Source organism: Alexandromys fortis, unplaced genomic scaffold (genome assembly GCF_014885135.2).
Source record: "Alexandromys fortis isolate MF-2015 unplaced genomic scaffold, M_Fortis_MF-2015_v1.1 scaffold_64, whole genome shotgun sequence".
NCBI lineage: Eukaryota > Metazoa > Chordata > Mammalia > Rodentia > Cricetidae > Alexandromys > Alexandromys fortis.
Window position 1 is genome coordinate 8,402,481 of NW_026067976.1, and position 23,987 is coordinate 8,426,467.

At 40.2% G+C, this 23,987-nt stretch overlaps 1 protein-coding gene across 5 annotated transcripts in view; it reads left to right on the plus strand.

Annotated features, from left to right (window-relative positions):
- Positions 1–8,105, plus strand: part of Mpdz (multiple PDZ domain crumbs cell polarity complex component) — a 157,353-nt gene extending 149,248 nt beyond the window's left edge. For all 5 annotated transcript variants that reach the window (XM_050157423.1, XM_050157425.1, XM_050157422.1 and 2 more), the window contains 7 exons: positions 219–309; positions 1,181–1,224; positions 1,917–2,039; positions 3,122–3,226; positions 3,789–3,901; positions 4,838–4,961; positions 6,823–8,105. In XM_050157423.1, coding sequence (XP_050013380.1) covers positions 219–309; positions 1,181–1,224; positions 1,917–2,039; positions 3,122–3,226; positions 3,789–3,901; positions 4,838–4,961; positions 6,823–6,969 — 747 coding nt within the window. In that variant the 3' untranslated portion in view covers positions 6,970–8,105. The remainder of the gene's footprint in view (positions 1–218; positions 310–1,180; positions 1,225–1,916; positions 2,040–3,121; positions 3,227–3,788; positions 3,902–4,837; positions 4,962–6,822) is intronic.
- Positions 8,106–23,987: the final 15,882 nt, after the last annotated feature.

Genomic DNA, 23,987 nt, shown 5'->3' on the forward strand with positions numbered 1-23,987 from the left:
CTTCAACTATCCTTTCATCTTCAATTATTTGTATCATTATTCCTTAAGCAGAAAAAAGAAATAATAACTACCTTACGTTGCCCTTAAAATTCCCAAATATCGCTGTTGTTTACCAGTGTTTCTTATTAGATGAGAAACTCAAAGAATAGTGAAACATTTTGGACTTAGGGGAATTACAATTTCGCAGAGCTGTCTGTAATAATGGCTCCGTATTTTAGGTGAGTGACAGTAGCCTGTCGTCCTTCACTCTTCCCCTACCTGGAGTAAATGCATCTGAATCACTGGAGAGTAACGCAAAGAAGAATGCACGTAAGACTGGTTAACATTTTATGCATGAAGTATACTGCTCTGAATTTTGGCTGTTGACACCGATTTTTTTTTTTTATTGTTTACCACTGAGCCCATTCCCTCCCCAAATCATCTCATGTCCTGATGGAGATATAAACGTGCACTGGCCAAAATCCCGAGCAAATGCAGGCGTGCCCTGTGGCAGTTCTCTTGCTTACATTTGCTTTACAAGTTATAGTCGCATTATTATCAAGGTTCTGTAATTTTTTCCTTACCAAGCAGAGTAGTATATTTGATTTTGTTCCTTTTTTGTGTTGAATGTAATTCCAGTAAATCAGAAAATACCACTAAGCAAGGCCTTATTTTTTCATTAAGATTACAAAAATTTTGGAAAAAGATAACACAATCCTCCTGTGTTTTAATTACATAAAATCATGGCGCAGAGGAGTTTTGGCTTGATGCATTGGTTGGGAATTTTTTAAATTGAAGGAACTCGCCATATGGCAGTCTGTATTTGCAGTGTGACTAATATTCTAGAAATTTAGATACTTAGTGCATAGATTTTTTTTAACTCATCCATAACTATTCCTCTCAGCTGTGTGAGCGATTTTCTCTCCAAAGAATAGTCTGTTCTCATTTCATTCAGAGTAGATTGTACAATTACATAATCCAAGCTGAAACGAGAGGGGAAATGGGATGGCATGCACAGTTTTCACTTGGGGACACAGTTTTGTGTGAACTGGATGTAACCCAGTGCACAGCTGATAACCAGTGCGCCCCTCTGGAGAAAAAAATAGCCCATGCAGTGTATCCAGCTCCATGCTTTGGCGAAAATGGCAATACGCCTAAAAATATTTTAACAACTATGTTTTATCTGCTTTTGCCTTTACAGTAGCATCTGAAATTCAGGGATTAAGAACAGTCGAAATAAAGAAGGTAATGTGCTGTCTTCCAAGGCATTTTTATTTGTATTTTCTTACTGAACATTTTTAGAGTGTCCATCTGAAATATACATATGTACATTGTAAGTAGTGGAAATAATACAATTCAATCATTGCCAAATTTCTTAAATACAGTGAAAAGTCCTTATTTATATTTTCTATACTGTCAAAAGTGGGTACCATTCTGCTCCTTTAAAAAATAATTCCTTACCTCTTATTTCTTTTGCTGATGAATAAGGCCTTTTTTTAGAATATATGGCCTAATGGCCACGTGCAAGAGAGAACATAACAACGTGATTTGATGAGCCTTTTTGGATGCTTCATACTCATTGAATGCCCCTGTGAGACCCAGAGCTTTGTCAAGGACAATGAATGTGCTCCAGGCCTTGCTCTAGAAAGTGTTAGGCCCACATTCTAAGTCAGGGCTTAAGTCTGGTTCTCACATTGTTGTCTTCTCACTTCCTGAGTTTTCCTGCCTGTTATCAGTCTCAACATAATTTAGCATGTGTTGATTGCTTTACTTCCCAAACAGATGCTTGCTTTTGTAAACCTCTTGTGTCAGGTGAAGTATTTTCCACCCTCATACCTAGAAGATCCTGTTTGACAACAGAATATTGTGTGTCAGAGAACAAGCAAAAGATCAGTTTAAAATACCCCATTGACCATAATCTGTCTGTTCCATGGCAGGGATCTGCTGACTCCCTGGGGATCAGCATTGCTGGAGGAGTGGGCAGCCCACTTGGCGATGTTCCTATATTTATTGCCATGATGCATCCAAACGGTGTTGCGGCTCAAACCCAGAAACTCCGAGTAAGTTTCTCTGCTAAACATAACGGCCCTTGCAAATCTAGCCAGTGTTCCCACCTTCTCCATCCAACCTCCTACGGCTGGGGTTTAAATCTGCTTGTAAATAGTGAAGCTTTGGCTGACTTTCCTTTGAGTGAAAGATAAAGAAGAACAAAAGGGAACACGATGTGATCAGGTGCAAGATGGTAAGGCGGTTACAACCATGGAGCACATTAAAAAGAAAAGTATGTGTTCAGAGCCAAGGACAGAGGGATGCTTCCTGTATGTGTCTTACTGGTTCAAGTGCTGACTTGACCATTTTTGAAAGATGTTGTATACTTCAGTTTATTGAACATTTTACTGAAGTTTAATGCAAATATGATTTTAAATACTATAGAACACACGAATTTGCTTCAGGGTTGTGGGATGGCCCTAGTGTGAGGCAGTGCTGGAAGCCCTGCTGAGCCAGCAGGCCCGACTTCAGCAGCTTGGACTCTGGAGGAAAATCTTTAGTGCCTGAGCTGTAAACAAGGTCTCCAGGAGAATTGTATCTTAGTTAAATAACCTCAAGTTTGGGAGTGAGTAGTTTAGCACTTCTAAATTTATGATGGAAGCTGAGAAACTTCCACCGTGGTGCCATAGAGTCAGGAACACTTTAAACTGGGGCAGCGGACTCTCTTGCTCAGCTCTGCCCTGTGAAATAGCCAAGTAAGCATGCTGTCTTCCAGCCAGATTTTATTAGCTGCAGTGGGCAGTGTGCCAGGTGAGCTCTGCTGCCCTTTGTTTGCCAACCTCTGACTTACAGTCTCATCTAACACAGTGACGATGTCCAGAGAAAATCTGGCTTCCAACAACACTGATACTTTATGATTTTAATAAGAAGTAATGGCTTACTCAGGAGAAAGAAGGACCAGGGACGTGACTTTCTTCTCCTCTCTCTCTCCCCGAGAACCATCAACTCATCTGTAGCACATCCTTCTTAGAATTGAGTTAGTGGTCTCCTGGGTGATAGTTCAGAAGTGGGGGCACCTCAGGTGTGCTGTGAGTGGTAGAGAAGACTGCTAGCCTGTCAGCCCTGCTCTGCATGGTGGCTCTTTGTCTTGCAGGTTGGGGATAGGATTGTAACCATCTGTGGCACATCCACTGAAGGGATGACTCATACACAAGCAGTTAACTTAATGAAAAATGCCTCTGGCTCCATTGAAATGCAGGTAAGGCTTTTATCCCCGGCACTGCTCAGCCTGAGGACACAGGAGCTCTGGTGCTAAATAAAACTCATTGAGTCTCCTGCCACTATTTTATTTAATATATCCCTTGAACATCAGTGATGAAAATGAGAGCTCCAAGGAAGCATTATGAAACATGTTTGGTAACATTTCATCCTGATGCCTTCATTATTTCTCATTTTATATCTAAAGGGAAAAAATGCAGGGCCTTAGCACCCACTGATTAATTGTTAGAATTTTGTGTGCTTGGTGAGTGGCATGGCTTCTAAAGATCTTTGAAAAATAATTGCACATGAGGTCATGATTTATATACATCAAAGAAAATTGTAGAATTTGATTTAGGGTATTTTTACTCTCTGGACAGTTAAGAGGTGTCTGGGCATTGTGAAATTCCTTTCTTTTTAATAATATTTTAATCATTTCTTTGATTCAGTAAGCAGTAAAATACTCATTTTATGCCAAGTTTGTTCTTTGGAGAAAAAGTCTTTTGGGTTCTCTTAAGCCGCATGAACATATGTTCTTGTCTTTTCACTTTGCCCACACACAGGTGGTTGCTGGAGGAGATGTGAGTGTGGTCACGGGTCACCAGCAGGAGCTTGCCAATCCATGTCTTGCTTTCACTGGGCTAACATCAAGCAGTATATTTCCGGATGATTTAGGGTGAGCACATACTCTATCAGTGGTTTATCACTTTTTACTTCCAAATCAAATGCTCCAGACATGCAGTCTCTGATACATGATCTGACACTCACACAGAAGTAAAATAAGGGGAGAAATATGAGTAGAAAGTGCCAAAGCTTTGTCAGCGAGTCAGGGGTAGGTAGAGCTGCCTGGTCTGAGGTGGGGAAATTACAGACAGTCATCTAATCAGAGGTGGGAAGATTACAGTTACCTAGTCAGAGATGGGTAGATCAGGAACAGTTACCTAGTCAAAGTTGGGTAGGTTATAGACACCAACCCAGTCAAAGATAGATAGGTTAAAGGCAGTTACTTGGTCAGAGATGGGTAGGTGATAGACAGCTACCCAGTCAGAGACACATAGATTACAGGCCATTACCCAGTCAGAGATGGCTAGAAGTCAGACCGTTACCCAGTCAGAGATAGATTATAGACGACAGTTAGCCAGTCAGAGATGGGTAGATTACAGACAACTGTTCACCCTACTATACTTACCAAGTTCTCAGTTTTGATTTGTTGTTTTTTGTTTTGTTTTGTTTTGAGAGGACATCTTATTCTTATTGATTGAACTTTTGACTGAAAACATTGAATATATTGGGAAACAACCCTAAATGTAAAAGCACTAGAAAAGAGGAAGAATAAAGAGAAGCCTATTCGAATTTTCAAATTATTTGCTGCTGCCCCTACATTGTTCACAGTTAATTTTCCTTTCTGAAGTGGAGCCCATCATTTATGACTCTCCCTTATGGTCCTCCAAACTTTCACCCTCTCCTCTCCCAGAAAACTGATGCAAGAATGAGAACTTCTCTTCCATAGTTTGAGTCAGGTAATACAGAAGGCACAGAGAGTAATGGTGTGTGTGTGTGTGCGTGTGTGTGTGTTTAGCTGCAGACCTCTTTTTTCCTTCCTTTTCTATAGACCTCCACAGTGTAAGACTATAACACTCGACCGAGGACCAGATGGCTTGGGCTTCAGCATTGTGGGAGGATATGGCAGCCCTCATGGAGACTTACCAATTTATGTGAAAACAGTGTTTGCAAAGGTAAGCTTTCAAGTTTTAACCATTCTGTTCCCTGCTAGACATTAATTAACACTGGTCAGCAGCTGGCTTATTAGTTTATGACCTGAGGTGATGCCAAATGGTTAACATGGATATTTTCTTTCTAAATTCCCTGCAGGAACAGGTCATTATAATATTTTTGTCCAATCTGAGGTTTAGTTATGTTTAGAGGAAAACAAGCTCAAACTGAAAGTCCATGAAAACTCAGCATTATATATATAAAATAATTAAGTCTATCCTTTTCATTTGAAAGCAAGTTGTATGTGGTGATCTTTGGAAAATGGACTTTCATAATATATTTACTGTCAAAGACTGACATGATTTCCTCTGTGTTCTTTTGTAGATATAAAGTATGTACAGAAAAACACACAAAATGCATATCACATTTTAGCTAGGAAGTTTATAAGTTTAAATGAAAAGAAAAACGTGTTTTAAATTCCAGGAGTGCTAAGCAGACCTGTCATCTGCGATAAAGCATGATTCACACAGTCAAGGGATTCAGTTACTTTTGAAAAGAAAACTCTGCATATAGTTGTAGTCATCTTCTAAACTATCTTAAGAATGTTTAGAATAAAGAGACTATTTTGATGAAGTCTTTAAAATAATGGAGACACATACGATGGTTGATATTATGTTGAGACCCACTTTCAAAGACTACAAATTGAACACTGCTTCCTGCCGAAGAGAACTAAGAGTCTCACATTAACAGCGTAAAAGAGCAAAATGAATGTCAGCCTGCAAAGATTTCATCTGGCTCTTTAAGTGCTAGGCTCCCTTATTTTATGGAATTTTTGTTCTATTATTTTAGAAAAATATTACTGTTTTCAGCCAGTTTAAAGTGCTGCTCTTGTGACAAGCTAGCTGTAGGCTTAATTTGTGAGGTTTTTTTTTAAGTTATTGGTATATCCAAAAATACAGGCAGCATTTGCCAATGAATACAAGAACCGTGCAGTCCTTTTCCTCGGCCTAGGAATGATTTATTTAAGGCATGCTAGTTAGAACATATTTTAAGAATTTCATCATTATACACTCCTCATTAACTTTTCCATATTTTTAATCTTATATTTAATTGCATAATTATCTTCTATATGCATGCCTTAAGATGGAGTTTTTTTTTTAAATCGGATGTCTGTGTTTAATCATAATTATTTAGGTCCTATAGAAATAGGAAGAATCTCTCCACCCTTACAATAAGAATCAAGACAGCTTGAGCAGTCTTGCTTTCCAACGCTTAGAAAAAATTGCAAATAGCAGTGGTTTGGGGCCTCATGTTTGGGGTATGTGCTGAGAATGGAATTTAGGGCCTCATCCATCCTGGACAAGTACTGCACAAGCAGCATCTTCCCCAGTCCTGGAACGGCTTTTAATCATCTTTTACCCTGCTCTGCTCAGCCTCCATTGTGAGCTTTCTGTATCTGGAAATCTTGAATTCTGGAGTCTATAGCTTTATTTGTTAAAACTGCTTTTGTTCCTCACTGATCTTTTGTCCCACTGTGGGTCTTCTTTATGGATAGAAAGACCTTGTTTCTATGAAATTGCTCGTACTAGGCAATTGCCCAAATATTCTTTATTAATTTTAGTTGCTACCAACTGCTGTGCTAAACAGCCAAAAAAACATCCAGCTACTTTGTTGACTGCTAAATTCACTCCCAGATTGGAATCTCAGCGATCAAACCATTTTGGAGAAAGGCCTCTTTTGTGTGTGTTCATCATGCCTAATGGTATAGGGCGCCGGGAAGCAATGTGTGTGTACATGCAGAGCAATTTGCATTCTTGTTCAGCTCTTTTTCTTTGTGTGGGCTGAATTCTTTCGCAAGTAAACAAGTCTACTTTATAATTGCAGGGAGCAGCCGCGGAAGACGGGCGTCTAAAAAGGGGCGATCAGATCATTGCCGTCAACGGGCAGAGTCTAGAAGGAGTGACCCATGAAGAAGCAGTTGCCATCCTTAAACGGACCAAAGGCACTGTCACCCTCATGGTTCTTTCCTGAGCTGACTGCTGAGCCATGTGCTCACCTCCTACTGTAACCGAGTGGAACTGTTTGTGTGGACATCCTGTGTTCACTGGGGGAAAATACGAGGAGGGAGAGAAACATTTAGGGCTTTGTTCCTGACAACCGAGCATTCTTTTTCCTTTCTCCTCCCGTTTCATGGTCCTAAACTCAAAGAAAGGGGGTATTTGCATAGGTGAACCTCATTTTTGTTTTGAAGATACCAAGCAGTTTTTAGTCATGTGGACAAAATTATTATATGCTCATCTTGGTACTGTGGAAACAAAATAACCCAAAGCTGGACAAGAGAAATGGCTTCAGAAAATTAGGATAAAAAAGTAAAAATTAAAAAAAAAAGAGAGAGAGAGAGAGAGACAATCTGGAGTTTTAGAAAAGTGCCCCAATCTGGCTGTCCATCCTCCCATAAAAATGTTCACAATCATCTTGAATCATCTGCTCTTTTAAAATTGTGAACTTTGTGACACAGTGGATCTTCTTCCTCTAATAAATATTTTTCTGCTAGCGTTTAGCAGTCTTACTAAGCTTTAAAACAAAACTGTGTTCAATACACATCTTGGTGTTCATTTTCACATTTTGACCTGCTGTATTTTCATGTTGTTATAAGTAAAATAATGATGCTCCCCTGTGTTGGCTGTGGTTCTTCTGGGAGAAGACAACCATCTAGTCATGGAAGACAGAAAAGAGCCCAAAACCTAGTGCTGACCTAACAGACTGATACCACATTGAAAATATATTAGTGTACTGTTCTATTGTTTTCCATTAGTAATGCCCTTAATGGCAGAGAAAAAGGCAGTGTGTTAGTAATTATTTTGGCTTATGCCATTAATAAATTGACAGAAAGATTAAAGGGGTTAACGTAAGTTCATTTCATTGCCATGTATTAACATCTTATAATACAATAGTTTAAGGAAGCAGATGGAGCTGTTTACTGAGACAACTGGTGAAGAATTATGTGTTCAGTCCCATTTTAGAGCGTGAAACTCCTACATTAGAATCTATAAAGTCGCTTTGAATATTATCTATATTTGTAGCAGGAGTCGTGTACAGATATTTTATTATAAGCATCCTTGTGTAAATGTGAAGTGAATAAATAAGTTTCTGGGCGCACAACAAAACCGTCGGTGCTTTTTCTCTTCTTCATATTGGGGGGAAGTTTGATTATTCAGGATTTACCGTTTTAAATTGTTGAGTCTCACCATACATGCAATATAACGAACTCTAGACACCTTCCTTATGCAAACATTAATGTTTTTACCTCCGCAGCGTTTTCTAACAGCCGGGAGCAAAGGCTGCTCATGGAGCAGAGGAAGATGACATAGGGAGAGAAGTGTTCTGCTCTCGTTTTTCAAGGATGCTACAAATGCAGTAATATTGTATTATTATATAGTTTATAAACCACTAAAATGCTTCAGATGGAATTTATCTTCCTGAACAAGACAAGACTGGATGGAGAACAGAGCAAGAAAGCTGTTGTTCTGGGTTCTGTCTCAAATTAGCTAGTGAGTGCATTTTCTCTCACTGGGTCTCTGTAAAATGATAGCTCATTCCATTGAAAAGCTATGAGTTAATTTCTCAAATATAAAAATATTTTCATATAACCTTCCTATGAGTAGTCCATTCAAAACTCAAAATCAGTGCAGACTGCAACAAATCTTCAGACAGTCCTTGTCAGCTGAGGTGGTTGCCTAGCCAAGCCCATCTTTTTCTTCTGATAAGCTATAGGCTTTTGGCCATGTTTTAATGACTCTCTGTTGCAAAGGTCTGAATCCTTGCTGGTATACTATGGATGCTGAACTTCTGCAGGTTTGAAGTCAAACAGATTTTAGTAGGGGACATTATTATCAGCCCTGGGAAAAAGTCAAGTAATCAAATTGATGTTTGAGATAATATGTTGAAGTACTATCCTTCTAATCCCTGCCCCCCAGAAAACAAACAGCCAGGTGTGTGTCTTAATGCTGTCCTAATGGTCCATACCCACCTGAGTCTCCAAATGCAATCTTTTTGCCAGTATGGTTAAAGCCAGACTGCATTAGGATGGGCCCTTTCCTGTGATTGTGACAACTCAGCCGTGTGGGAGAAGATGGCCTTGGGAAGAAGGAACCAAGGATATCAGCCCAGGCATGCCTGGATCCAAGGATCCTTTCCTAGGAAGCCCTTTAAGGGGACATCTTGATTTCAAGTTCCTGACCTCCTGAATTATGGGAAAATAAACTTAACATTGTTTTAAGCCACCAGTTGGCAGTACTTTATAAAGGAATCCCTAGATAATTAATAATGTATTTTTATATCTTGAGCTACGATGACTGTATTTGTCTAACAAGAAATTCTGAGCTGCTGTTAACAAACATGAGGAGGAGGGATAGGAGATGAAGTTGGAAAGGAAAAAAAAAAAACATAGCTTCTACCAAGTCTAAAAGAACAAAGACACGTGCTTCCTACATTATTCTTTTCTATAAATGTATGGGGTTTTTTTTTGTGATGTAAGAAGGACATCCTTAGGCAAACAGTTTAAAATTAATCTTATAGTATTAGTGTTGTATATGATACAAGACAATGGATAGCCTATAAATTCCATGTTATTGTTCAGTTAAACTCGGAGACAACCACAGATGTCTGGTGCTGTTCCTCATTAATACCAAGGGATAATTAGAGCAGTAATGATGTGTTAACTTCACACTGACCCATTTGTAGCATCGGGAGTAGTAAGGAGCATAATAAGTCCATGGAATTCCTGTCCCAGAAGACTGAATCATGAAGGAGAAGACAAAAAAAAGAGGTCTTTTTTTCTTTTCTTTTCCTTTTTTTTTTTAACCTTAAGAATCCTGAGAAAGCAGATGTTGACAGACATGAGGAAAGGAAGGGAGCTCTTTCCTTGTCTGAGGTAGATGGCAGTAAGCCCATTTAGATTTGCTCAGGTAGTTTGTTGTCTGAATGCCAGCGCCCCTCTTCAGATCTCTGAGTGAAGCTGGGAGTTGAAAGGTTGCCTGCAGAGAGATGGGAGGACTGGGCTTTGTGCTTTCAGTGTGGGAATGTCAGAACTCTCATCGCTCGCTTCCCGCAGCCTGCTGTGTTGTTTCCAGTTCATGACAGATCTGGAATGCATTTGATTTGTGCAAAGATGTCCCTGGACTTTGTCTTCTAGGAATTAATGTTAAACTTTGCCCTTTCAAAGGGAGCTGTTTATAGGGCTAGATTGGCCTCCATTACTTCAAGAGATAAAATATAAAGCTGTTGGTGCCAAGAAAATGTCTATATAAAAGAGTACGAAACCCAGGGAAAATAAGTATTCTTAAAGTGATTTCTGTGTTCTTAAAGTGAGTTCTGTGTTCTTTACATTTCAGCTTCTCTTGCCTCAAGATACAAGTATGCCAAATTGTCCATTTCATTGTAAACTGAAGGCAAAATATTTGTGCAGGCATTTGACTGTAAGCCAAGTGCTGAACCTCTAACGGAAAGCCCTAAATGAAATTCTATCAGAGAGGTAAATGGGTGATAATAATCTCTGAATTGTCCCACTGAAAATATTTGTATTTGAAAGTACGGTGCTCAGAAGACTGCCTTGGACGCCTGTGTGGAGCTTTCCTTTTGTTTTAGCGCTGAGTGTTATTTCTTAGATGGTGTCTGCCATCCTGTGGGAAAGCTGATCCATGCTGGTGCCCTGGCATTCTTCTCCATTCACACCTATAATTTTGTCCTTTCATGGTGCCCCAAAGTTCCTTCATGTTCCATATGCATGTGTGTGTTGGCGCATGTGCAAACATGTGTGTGTAAATTTCTTGTATTCCTTTCTTGTGTGGCCCATTTCCTCTACTTTATCTTCGAGTACCTTCCAATACTCTCTCTACTCGACACATTCTATTTGTAAGGCTTTCCCCTGAGTTTTCCAAGCTATTGAGTTTTTCAATTCCATCATCATTTCAATTTGAGTTCTCGTTAACATTTCTCTCTTTTGCTAAATTCAGTTTTTCAGTCCTGAATTGTCTTCCTCATTTCATTCAGCTGTGTGTTTGCGTATCCTGGGACGTCACTCAAGTGTTTATTCCTACCCTCATTAAGTTCATTCAGCTGTTTGTTGTGTCATTGAATATTCTGTGATCCTTTCTCTCTTCTTACCATGTGTGTTCAGAAATACACTTACAATTGGGAAATATGCATTTTCTTTCTAGAAATCGCAATTCTTGTCTGAGTCTATCTGACAGTATTACACATCAACACTTCTATTCCCCTAAATGTCCTTAGCTTAGAAGTACTTTATTCTGGTAGATAAAATGTACAAGTTTATGCTGTGGGATAATGCTTTTGTCCACTGTCCAGAATTGTCACTTGAACTGGTTTAATAAAACACTGACTGGCCAGTAGCCAGGCAAGAAGTATGGGCGGGATGAGCAGATTAGGAGAATGCTGGGAAGAAGAGCAGAGTCAGAAGTTGCCAACCAGCTACAGAGGAAGCAAGATGACAATGCTGCACTGAGAAAAGGTACCAAGCCATGTGCCTAAACATAAATAAGAATTATGAGTTGATTTAAGTGTAAGAGCTAGTTAGTAATAAGCCGAAGCTACCAAAAAACTCTTATAAATAATATAAGCCTCCTGTGCAGTAATTTGGGAAGCAACTGCAGAATGGGGCAGGACAGAAACTCACCTTTGACTACAGGTTCACTCTAATTTGGAAGATTGAATGAGATATCAGAATATAAAATCATGCTAAGAAAAAATCAACAATTAGAGTAGTTAGTGCTTTCTTACAAGATACAGAACAAAAACATTTAATATTTTCTTCAGTCTTTAACTTTCGTTTTTTATTCAGTGTTGTTTTTTTCCTGTATACAAATGGATACCATAGTTGGCTACAAATCAACTTACAGAAAATCTTCAAAATTCCAGTGTTTTTACAATCTTTATAGTACTTCTCATGCCTTCATATTTATTTGTTTGTTTGTTTTTCTTTTATAAAGATTAGGTATTGTCCCTGTTAGTTTTATGTCAGCTTGACACAGGCTAGAGTCATCTGAAAGGAGGGAACCTCACTTGAGAAAATGCCTCCATAAGATCCAGCTGTGGGGCATTTTCTTAGTGATCGGTGGGGCTGTGTCTGTGCTGTAGATCTTATGTTCTATTGGATATCAGGTTGAGTGCCCCTTTCGATGGCTTCTGCATCAGCTCCTGCCTCCAGGTTGCTGCGCTGTCTGAGTTCATGTCCTGACTTCCTTGTGATGAACAGTGATGTGAAAGAATAAATCCTATCTCCCACGTGTTGCTTTGATCTTGGTGTTTCATCACAGCAATGGTAACCCTGACTAAAACATTCAACCTGAATTGTCTTGAGAGAAAACGTATCTCACTACTTGTCTGAGGAGTCAGGATAACTTAACGTAACTACAAAATAATATAAGCAAAAGTTCTATCTAGGGTCTCTTGTCAAGGTGAGGCCTGCTCTTTGTTAGGAAGGGAGAATTGCTATCGTCATCAACTCAATGGAGACTTTTCTGGACTTAAAAATTGAAAGTACTTTAGTCTTTCTGTGATGCTGTATTTGCTAGTGCCTCGGCCACCTAAAGTGGTGTGTTTCCCCCTCGGAAACTGATTCCAGTGCAATGAGAACTTTGTTGATAGGAGTTTTTTCTTCAGCTCTGAAAGCTAGCTAGTCATTTCCTAACCACCAAAGCTGCTTAATGCTGTTCATACTATAAGGGGCTCACTAAAATGAATCAAGACATGATATCTATTGACTTAGTTTTGGCAATGCTAATTTGAAATAAAGGACGAATGATATAAATTAATGAAGCAAAATTAATGCTGAGGTAATAGTAAATAAAGCAAATGTCTCTTGCACCTGGAGGACTCTGCAGATGGCAGGCTTTCCTAATTATGCACCCTGCTGATTTTAAGTGTCCTGATAGAAAGTCTCTCAGCTGAGGATAAAACGAATTTGCTGCCTCTAGGAGAAGTTGAGGGAGGCAACCAGTATACAAGTCTTATGGTTATGAAAAAGCTTTAAGTAAGATATTTATGTGATTTTAAAACAAATCATTACAATCATTGTCTTTATCTTTTTGGTGAATGTTGTGTCTGGAAACGATTTTCCTCAAGCCAGTAAGGAGGTACTTAGATGCCATCATGTTCTTATTAAAAGAAATAATATGCTAATAGAGTCTTAAATGATTTTCTTGGTATAAATCAAACTGGCTATAAACCTAATTCTTTAGCAAGTAACTTCTATAGAAAATACATCACAATAATTAGATTAAGTACATAGGCAATGATTTGCTACAGAATTTGCAAAAACCCTGAGCCACATACACACATGCCACACAAACACACCGTCAACTACTTCAGAATGATGGTTTAAATAATTCTTATAAAAATATTTGGCATGTGTATTTATTTTTCTTGTAATTAGATATATATTGAATGTTTCTTTTTCTTATAATTTCTTATAATACGTTGGTTACTGCACAGAGAGCGCACCTGGGTGGTGCACAGGTTTTTATCTCCCAGTCCCAGAAAGCCACACCTAATCTGGGTTCCACCTCTTAAAGATTATTGGTTAACAAGACATTCCCCATCAGTTTACTTATATTTTCTGAGTAAAGGCCAAGAAGCTGGGGAGATGACTCCACCCCCAGAATACTTGCAGCAAAAGCAAGTGGACCTGAGCTTAGCTTCCCAGCACCTATGTAGATGCCATGTACACATATGTAACCCCAGACCTGGGGCGGGGGCAGAAACAGGTGCATTCTTCAATCAGGATCAGTGGCCAGCTTTCCTGCCCAGTTTTTCAACTCTGGATTTAGTATCCAGCCCTATTTTAAAATAATGTGGAGTGAAAAGAGGATAGGCATTCAGCTGTGCTCCCTGATCTCCACACCTCCACACAGGGACACTTGCACACATGCTTGCGCACATCAACACAAACCACAAACATGTACGTATACTAAAGACACTAAAAAGCAAGCATTGTGGTTTAGCCTTTGATGTCTTTCAACAGCTGTGGATTGCCAGTGTGTGGCATTGTGAGTGATAGCACTGAGAGGAGGTGAGGCTGGCCCAGCAGAAGGACATTGAAGCATTTGAGGGATGTCCTTGAAACATGTGCTGAGACCTGGTCCCTTTCTCTCTTGGGGGCTCCCACCAGGCTATGCTGCCTCAGTACAGTCCTAGAAACAATGGTCAATGTAGCCACAGGCTAAGACCTGTAGAACTGGAGCCCAACCAGTGTTGAAATATGAGCGGCAGGGCTGCGTCCCCGGCACCCGGCCGCCCGCATGGCTAGCTTATACCCAGAAATAATTACACGGAAACTGTATTCTTTCAAACACTGCCTGGCCCGGATAGTTCCAGTTCCTTATGGCTAGCTCTTACATATTGTTCTAACCCATTTCTAATATTCTGTGCAGCCCACGAGCTGGCTTACCAGGGAGGATCTTAACCTGCGTCTGCCTGGAACGGGAGAACCATGGCGACTCTTCCTCTAACCTTCTTTCTCCCAGAATTCTCTTCTGTATACTCCACCTACCTAATTTTCTATCCAATAAAATGGGCCAAGGCAGTTTCTTTATTAGTAAGAAATCATTCCCACATCATTTCCCCTTTTTCCGTTTAAACAAAAAAGAAAGGCTTTAACTTTAGCATAGTAAAATTACATATAACAAAACAGTTATCAAGTAAGAATTACAGTTACAATATTTATATCTATTTTATCTCTTATCATAACTAAGGAAAACTATAACTATTTATTCTTCAACTCCATCAAAGACTCCAGAAGGATATAATATTATCTAAGTAAACAAGAAATAAGAAAACTCTAGAAATGACAGAGACATCTCGCTGCCTGGACAGTCACCCAAAGTTCCTCTGTACCGTTGGGGCATCCATCTTCGGCCTACAGGCCCATGGTATCCAGATACATTTCCATGAAGCAGGAAATTTTAAAGACAGTTCAGTCACTTTCTGCTGTGTTCTGTAGAATGTCTTGTAGACTCTTTCATGAATCAGGAACCCCGAAAGACCATCTCACCTTTAGGCAAGTTCAGCAGTCCTCTCTCTGAGGGTTCTCTGTGTCCAGTTTATGCAACAGTCCAGGCAAGAGCAGTTTCTTGCCCAAATGACTATCCAACTCCATAAGGATCCTCTTCGATGCCCATCTTCCTCTTGAAGTAGCTGGTGCTGCCAGGAGCAGACGTGTCTCCTTGTCATGAAAAGTCCTAAGTTATTAAAATATTTTAAATGCCATATTCTGCAGTCTTTGAAAGATATGAAGAATGCCTATCTAATTGAAATATATCTCTATATATCTAGAAAATCTAACTAACATGACTACAAGCTTAACTATTAGCAATGATTATCCATTAACAACCTATATTTCCTAATTATACATTACATTTTAAGTGAACTACATAATCACAATACCTTAATCAAGTTCAAAAATACATATACATATAACAAAATTGACCTTAAAATCCATACCAATGCAAATTATTCATATCTATATCATATCCCCCTTTAAATGTAAAAGAACATTTATAAACAATATTTGGGAACATGGGCGTAGTTTTTTCTCTCCAAACTGCTTCCTGCTGAATGGGGGCACTGTTAATCAGATCATTTAGGGTGTAACCTGTGTGTCAGGTTCATCTCGGTTGGCAGTTGAGTGAAGTAATTTTTTGAGGGTGTTCACAGCAACCTTTCAGGAGGGCGTGGTCTATCATACCATACCGGGATAGATGCAATCCATAGGGTCACATCCTCTGTGGAAACAAAAGAAGACCCTCTCCAAAGCATCATATCCTTAGATCCAAATTTTGAAGTCAAGATACCTTTAGAACATATGTGCAGGTTCAGCTTAGCAGCCCATATAATAAAATGTCTCTTTGTACTTAGCTCCTTCACAGTCAAAAATTTTAAAGAAAACACAATGTACATAATCCAGACTCTCTGTGAATTTTTCATTTTTACGTGGCTTATTTTTCTTTATTTCTCTTAATCTATAACTATCTGTACTTCTGTACTCTGTCTCTTTAAAGACTTTACCCTTTTTCTTTTTAAGACATTAACTTTATTCTTTATATTCTCTTTTTTTCCCCAAGCCTACGTACATTCATCCAACGGTGTCTGAATCTGTTTTACTGTGAATCTGTATTTTTTTTTTTATTATCCAGGAGCATTTCTTAAAATGTTAAGCATTTCTTAAAAACTTAAGTTGCACCATGTATAGGTAATACGGTACTGCCTGTGTCCTGCCCAGTCTAAACCTTAACTGCACGGTTTTAAGGTAATTACGGTAGTTCCTGCCTGAGATCAGCACAGTTCAGCAAGGAGCAGCCGCTCCTGCCTCAGAGTCATTTGGTGCTTTTGAGCTGAGCACAGTTACAGGCAAACAGCAGTTTACATTGGAGCCGCAATCAGCAATTTAATTTTGAGACTGAGTGTGCAGCACAGAAACTCTTTTTATCCAAGTTACAGCCAAATCTGACACGCAGAGCACTGCGCAGTCTGAAAACGCGTCTCTGTATGGCAGCAGGAATCCGCCATGCTCTTCCGCCTGCCTAAGCCTGATTCCGCCATCTGCCCAGGTGTAGGCAGGGAACGCTGAGCCATCGGCAGGTCTCAGAGCAATCTCCTCCGATCCCAAGTGGGAACAGAAACATCCAGTCCCATAAAAGCCTTGAAATGCTTTAAAGCCAGAGTTCACGCTGGCAGCATAGCACCAGGAAGCCGCGCTTTAAAATGACGCAGCTTTTTTTCTCTGCTGCTGTTGCTGAATCAGGAATCTCTCTACAGCATGTCACCAACAAAACAGCAAAAATCTGTGTTAAACTCTGTTTCCCTTATTTTTAAGGCTTCTCAGGTTTTTAAGTGGATTTAGCCCCACGTTGGGCGCCATCTGTTGAAATAGGAGCGGCAGGGCTGCGTCCCCGGCACCCGGCCGCCCGCATGGCTAGCTTATACCCAGAAATAATTACACGGAAACTGTATTCTTTCAAACACTGCCTGGCCCGGATAGTTCCAGTTCCTTATGGCTAGCTCTTACATATTGTTCTAACCCATTTCTAATATTCTGTGCAGCCCACGAGCTGGCTTACCAGGGAGGATCTTAACCTGCGTCTGCCTGGAACGGGAGAACCATGGCGACTCTTCCTCTAACCTTCTTTCTCCCAGAATTCTCTTCTGTATACTCCACCTACCTAATTTTCTATCCAATAAAATGGGCCAAGGCAGTTTCTTTATTAGTAAGAAATCATTCCCACATCAAACCAGAGCTTCCTTTTTTGTGATTCAAGTGCTTTTGTCACAGCAACAGCTAACTCATCAGTAAATGATACTCCTATGCGATTTCCACCAATATAAGGAAGGCTGTGCCTGGTGTTGATAGGAAAGGATTAGGAGTTTTTGTTGTTGTTTGTTTTGTTTTTAAAAACAAGTCATTTCTTTAGAGACTCACGGGACTTAGTCTTAATTTTACTAAATTACACACTTAAAAAACAAAATACTGTCATTGGGATAACAGCCACCACATCACCCACACGCTTGCAGGTTTGCAGGCACTTGGTGCTTTCTGGTCAGTAGGGTTTTTTTTCCTAAAGTTTTCCTGTCTGTTTGTTACAGCATTTTCTGTGATGGTGTCATCCGTGCCCTCCCGCACCTGTTGCCTTCTTGGGTTTGTGTTTATTGTGGAGCATAGTGTCCTATGCTTCAGAAAACTGCTAACGGTCTTATGCTAAAGGAACTGGAGATTATTCCGAAGTGAAGAATGAAGAGTCAGGGCTTTGGCTCTCTGAGCCTTGTGCCTGTCTGTGAAACGAGACTGTGGGCTGCATCCTCACATGTGTGTTTTATCAAATGAGGATAAATGTCTGCACATGTTACTATTAAAGCATCCATGTGCATTAAGAGCTATAGGATGCAAAGTGGGGTTGCAGGAGACATCAGAGGCAGTGGGCTATCATGGTTATTCATTATAGTCCAGACTTCACAGTAAACTTACAAAGCGCCTGCCTCATTTCCATTTCATCGCCTCATAATTACTGCTTAGAAGGGGAAGCTGAGCACAAAGAATCCCAGGCTGGAAAGTGCAGCCTCCTCTCTAGGTTGCATGAATGTGCCTTAGTCTTACAAGAAAGACTTGCTTTCGATGGGAGTTTCTTAAACCCAGCAAGAGTTTTTACCCATAATTGAAGTGTCAGTACTTACATCATAGGCCAGACACTTAGCTTTCAAACCAACCAGGAAATTGTGTGATTTCTGTCATTTATTACATTTCCCTATTCTTCTATGTCAGATTAATTAGAAGAAATAGATCCATTGCCATGCTTTTTTAAAGATACAGTCATTGAAAAAGCAGGGAAACGGGAAATCAGATTGCTGAACTCGATAACCTTCTAGAAGATATTGTGTGAGATCCAACTGTCTGCCAGATGTTTGCTTTCTTCTGTGTTAGGTACCTTTTCAAATGGCACTGAGGCCTGTGTGTGTGTGTGTGTGTGTGTGTGTGTAGCCCTGGATGTCCCAAATCTCACTCAATCTCTCCCTTCCCCTTTCCTCCCTCCTTCCCTCCCTTTCCCTCTCTGCTTCCCTCCCTCTCTGTCTCCCCCTCTTCCTTTCCCCCTGCCCCTCCCTCCCTTCCTTCCTCTATATCAACCAGACTGACCTCAAACTCGGAGACATGTCTGCCTCTGCCTACTCTGTGCTGGGATTAAAGGGGTGAGCCACCACCACCTGGTAACCTTTTCATTGCTTTTGTTGTTATTGTTGCTGTTATTTGGTGGGTGGTTTATGCTTCAGATTAATAATAAAGGGGAGAAAGGTAAAATGGAATTTACCTATCTACTTCTAATGACTAGAGCCTTGACATGGTGGGCAGGTAAGCAAGAGGCACATCCTCTGCCTTCCAGCTGGAAAGCAGACAAACCGTGCACAAGCTACCTTTCTCACTCTGGTATCAGATGGGATAGATTTGCAAAGCAGCCTTGGCCCTCACTTGGCGGTTGGGTGTTTTCTGAATATTTGTAAAGGAAACCATGCATTTCAAATACTGGAAGGCAGTGAAAGACAAGGAATGGCATTGAAACATTAAAGATTTGCTGGCCTAAAGATGTGCACGTGGCCACACATGTGGAGCAGTCTCCTGCAGACAGGTATGTCCCTGTGTGGATCTATGTCCTTACATATCAGGATTGTAACAAATTTCTGAAGTGTGAAATTCTCTGAAATGTTGCCCTTTCTGATTATATTTTGGGGAGGTATGATATACTTCCCATGATTTTGCTCCTTGGTTATGAGGGAGTCCCCTCTGTACACTGTGAATACCACTGGTTAATAAAGAAACTGCTTTGAGCCTAGAGCAGAGCAGGGCAAAACAAAGCTAGGTGGGAAAAACTAAACTGAATGCTGGGAGAAAGAAGGCAGAGTCAGGAGATACCATGTTGCTGTCACAGGGAAGAGATGAGCTGGAACTTTATCTGGTAAGCCATAGCCACGTGGTGATACAAAGATTAATGGAGATGGGCTACTTTAAGATATAAAAGTTAGCCAGAAATATGCTTAAGCTATTAGCCAAACAATATTGCAAATAATATGGTTTATGTATGATTATTTTGGGACTGAGCAGCTAGGAACAAATAAACAGCCTCCTACAACAACCTAGGAAACTTATTTCCAACATTCAAGGTAAAAGGTAAAAGACGACTAGATGTTCTACAACATTCAACATAAGGGTTCTGAATCAACTTGAAAATTTTCAGTTTCTAAAGAATTTGATGAGATTTTAGAATATCAACATGTTCTAAACATTAATGGGTGAAAAAGAGATTAGTGTCACAAGTCATATTTTCCTTCTCTAAATAGATTTCTGTTGTGTTAGGAGCGGCGGGGCTGCGTCCCCGGCACCCGGCCGCCCGCACGGCTAGCTTTATACCCAAAATAATTACACGGAAACTGTATTCTTTTAAACACTGCCTGGCCCGTTATCTGTAGCCTCTTATTGGCTAGCTCTTACATATTAATTTAACCCATTTCTAATAATGTGTGTAGCCCACGAGGTGGCTTACCAAGGAAGATCTTAACCTGCGTCTGCCTGGAGTGGGAGAATCGTGGCAACTCCTACTCAGCTTCTTTCTTCCAGCATTCTCTTCTGTTTACTCCACCTACCTAAAGGTTGGCCTATCAAGGGGCCTTGGCAGTTTCTTTATTAGTAAGAAATCACTCCCACATCAGATTTCTTTGTGGAATAATATACCCCACTGAGATTTTATAACTCTAACTATGTAACAAATACAGTTTTTAAAAGATTTATTTTAATTTTGTGGAGGTGAGCATGTCTGCATGAGTACAGGAGCCTAAGGAGCCCAGGGTGGGAGTCCCGAGAACTGTAGGTACAGCATGATGTGGGTGCTGGGAAGTGAACTCACCCTCTGGAAGAGCAGCAAATGGAGAACCATAGAGCCAGTTCTCCAGCCCCCAATGAAGGTGACTTTGAAAATCAATCTAAAACTGTATCATTGGGATCATTTCTGTGGTTCATTAAATCAATGTGGGTAAGGACTGGTCATTGTTCATACATATGTAGTATTTCCTCCATGTGTTTTTAGCAGTTTGATTAAAAGTTAGTATGTTGACAAGGCACTCTCTGCATATAACATCTGTCATTTCCCTGAGATATACTCTAGAAATAAAATCTTGCTACTGGTACAATAATTAAAGAATAACATACCACATAATTTTGTAGAACTATGAAATGGAATATAGTTTTTATAGTAGTTAAGCCAGAACTCCGGAGATCAAGGTTCTTGGATGTGAATGGACTTGTTGAGCCCTTGCCAGGGTTCATCCAGGAAAGGAACAGACGCAGAACTAGTTCTGCAGCTGCCAGCAAAAGATCTACACATTGGAAACACATCTGACCAGCATGAGAGATAAGCATATATTTGTACCAAAATTTATGGAAGATAACATTCTTTGCATTGAATCTATAAATGCCTATAGATCAGGGAGGTGAGATCAGTGAATCAAAAAATGTTTAGGGGTAAAAGAATAGCCCATAAGGAAAGGTCCTGGTTGCTTCCAGATTCATTGAGATGATAAGAGCCTAGAGAGTGCAGGGTGATGGGGCTCAAGGCCTGCTGGTCTCCTATCTGGAGTCTGTGTTGAAGTTTCAACTTACATCTAAGAATATTATTGTCTCATGCCTGATACATACACAGGTAGGCTTTAGCTGAACGAATTATGTCATCTCTCATTCCCTTTTGCCATTGTCTGACCTTTAGGATTATATTTAGTATCACAAAATATTTCATCAGAGTATATAGTTTTAAAAAGTCACAATTGATCAGTTAAAGAAAAGCCCTCATCTTCTTGTAGCATGGTCTGTCCATCATCTTTAAGAATCCTCTGTGTGGGTGCACCCCTCACGGTTCTGGGTTCCTTGCTCGTGCTCTCTCTCCTTCTGCTCCTGATTTGAACCTTGGGATTTTGGTCCTGTGCTCCAATGTGGGTCTCTGTCTCTGTCTCCTTTCATCGCTTGATGAAGGTTAATATCCAGGAGGATGACTATACTGTCACACTGAGACAATGGGGATGTTCTTTCGGGAACTCACCAAGGCCTGCTGGGCTGGGTCTGAAAAAGCATGGGATAAAACCGAACTTGCTGAACATAGCAGACAATGAGGACTGCTGAGAAGTCAAGAACAATGGCACTGGGTTTTGATCCTACTGCACGTACTGGCTTTGTGGGAGCCTAGGCTGTTTGGATGCTCACCTTACTAGACCTGGAAGGAGGTGGGAGGTCATTGGACTCCCCACAGGGCAGGGAACCCGGTCAGTTGACTGGGGGAGGGGGAGGGATATGGGAGGCGGTGGTGGGGAAGAAACAGAAATCTTTAATAAATAAATAAATAAAAATGGCCTCCAGTGGGGGCAAAGACCACAAAAAAAAATCCTCTGTTATAGATATGGGTGCTTTATAACATGCTTTACTGTTTTAATCTATATCATGAACTCAGTTTACTATGTTAGAAACAATATTAATGCCAGAGTTTTACTCAGAAGTGTAACTAGTGGCAGGAGGTGAGGAATGGATGAAAGGGGACAGAGGAAGGGAGTTTAGAGGAAGGCAAGAGCATCTGGTTCAAATCTCCTGTGGGATTTCTGTCCCAGGCTATGAAAGTCTTCCGCAGTCAGTGGGTGAGCCCATTGTCTAATTATCATTTTGGATGGAAGGCAGAACTTATAAAATCTTAAATACAATTGCTAACTTTATAAATACTTGCTGAACAAAAAATGTGAATTAAAGATTATAAATATATGATAGAATCATTTGGGGACAGGATTGGAAATAGAAAGAAAAGGAAAAAGAATCCAAGAATAATGCAAACTGGACCAATAATAGTTTTCATCTGCTGTCTCTTCTATTCATTTTTTAAATCATGAAGAAACTGAGTGAATGGTGGGATGTCATGGGTATCTTTCACACAGTGAAGAAACGGGAAAATGCACATTGTCTGCTTTTTTTTTTTTTTTTTTTTTTTTTTTTTTTTTTTTTTTTCCTCCAGCCTCTGAAGTGGCAGAGACCAGCAGCCGGGGAATCATTGAACACACGGTGTCTAAGCAGATGCAGGCAGCATGATTCCAGCCTTTCAGAATAGCAATTGTTTTGAATTAAATCTGATTCCAAGACGGTTTGATTATAAAACTGAGAAGTGTGTGATGTGTACCTTACTTAAGACAACTTTTCCAGACTAAGTGCAGAATCTTTATAGAAATGACCATCCAGGTGTTATTTACTCCTTGATCTATACCACGGCCAATATAAATGATAATCACAGTTTTACTCTTCATTGGTCCTGCAGTGGCTGGGTTTGTTTGTTTGTTCACAGCAACAGAGACTTTCTCAGCTCCTGGAGAATTTCCCTTGGGATGATTGGGTACCAAACCATCAGCCATGCTGAGCTTTTGAGGTTGTTTTCTCACATCCAAGAAGAATAAAAAGCACAGGCATGGAGTGAAAGAGGCAAATAGACTGATTAAGGAAACATCAGAAATAATTTCTAGGAGTAGAAGAGGCTCCCAGTTAGGAAAACAACCAGATTGCTCTGTCTAGTAATTTTTTTAAATGGATCTTATGGAAGAAAATGGATGGAGACTAAGGTAATATTCCTTGTGATGAATCATTTGAGCTCACCTCAGACCACATGTTAGGGAGATCCCATATTGTACACATGCTCCCTTGGCCGAGACACATGTGATGCAGTTAGGAGAATGGTCCAAAGACCAACTCGTGGCCACAGTGGTCCTCTCATGGCAAGTGGTATGGGAGAAGTGAATTAGGGTCCACATCTAGATAATCCAGATGACACTTTCGGATAAACTATCAACCACATTGGCCTATCTTTATGTACACTTCTCTAGTTTAGATTTCCAGCAAGGGGGGGGGGGGAGGTATAATCAAAATAAAGTTTAAACAACTGCTGAATTTTGTACCCGAATTAGGGAACTTTTTTCCCCAGTATCCTGCAGGAACATTTTAGACAATATTTTCCAGAAACAGATGGCAGACTAGTGACTATATGGACAACACCGATACTATCTTTCCTCCATTTGCTTCTTCAGTAACCACATGACACTTGTACATAGGCAGGGAATGCCCATGTCATTCATATTTCATTGCAGTAAGTTCCCTGTATTCTGTCTTTGGGATTGTCTGTATTCTTGCTCTATGGGGAGAACAACTCCTACCACCTCCCCTTTTTGGAAGTGGGGTATTGTTAGTTAAGATGCTAGGTACGAACAGCCCATTGAGGATGGGAGGAGGTCAGCAGGGCAGGGCCACAGGTCCAGCCCACTGTTTAACTGCAAAAGCTAAAGGATACAGATCGTCCTCAGAATTGCCCTGCAGCAGAATTGGTCACCTGCACCTGATGCCTGAAACCCCTTCTCAACAAATGAAGAAACCCATGACTATGGGCGTCAAATGATTGCATAACCAAAGCAGTTTTCCTTCCCTT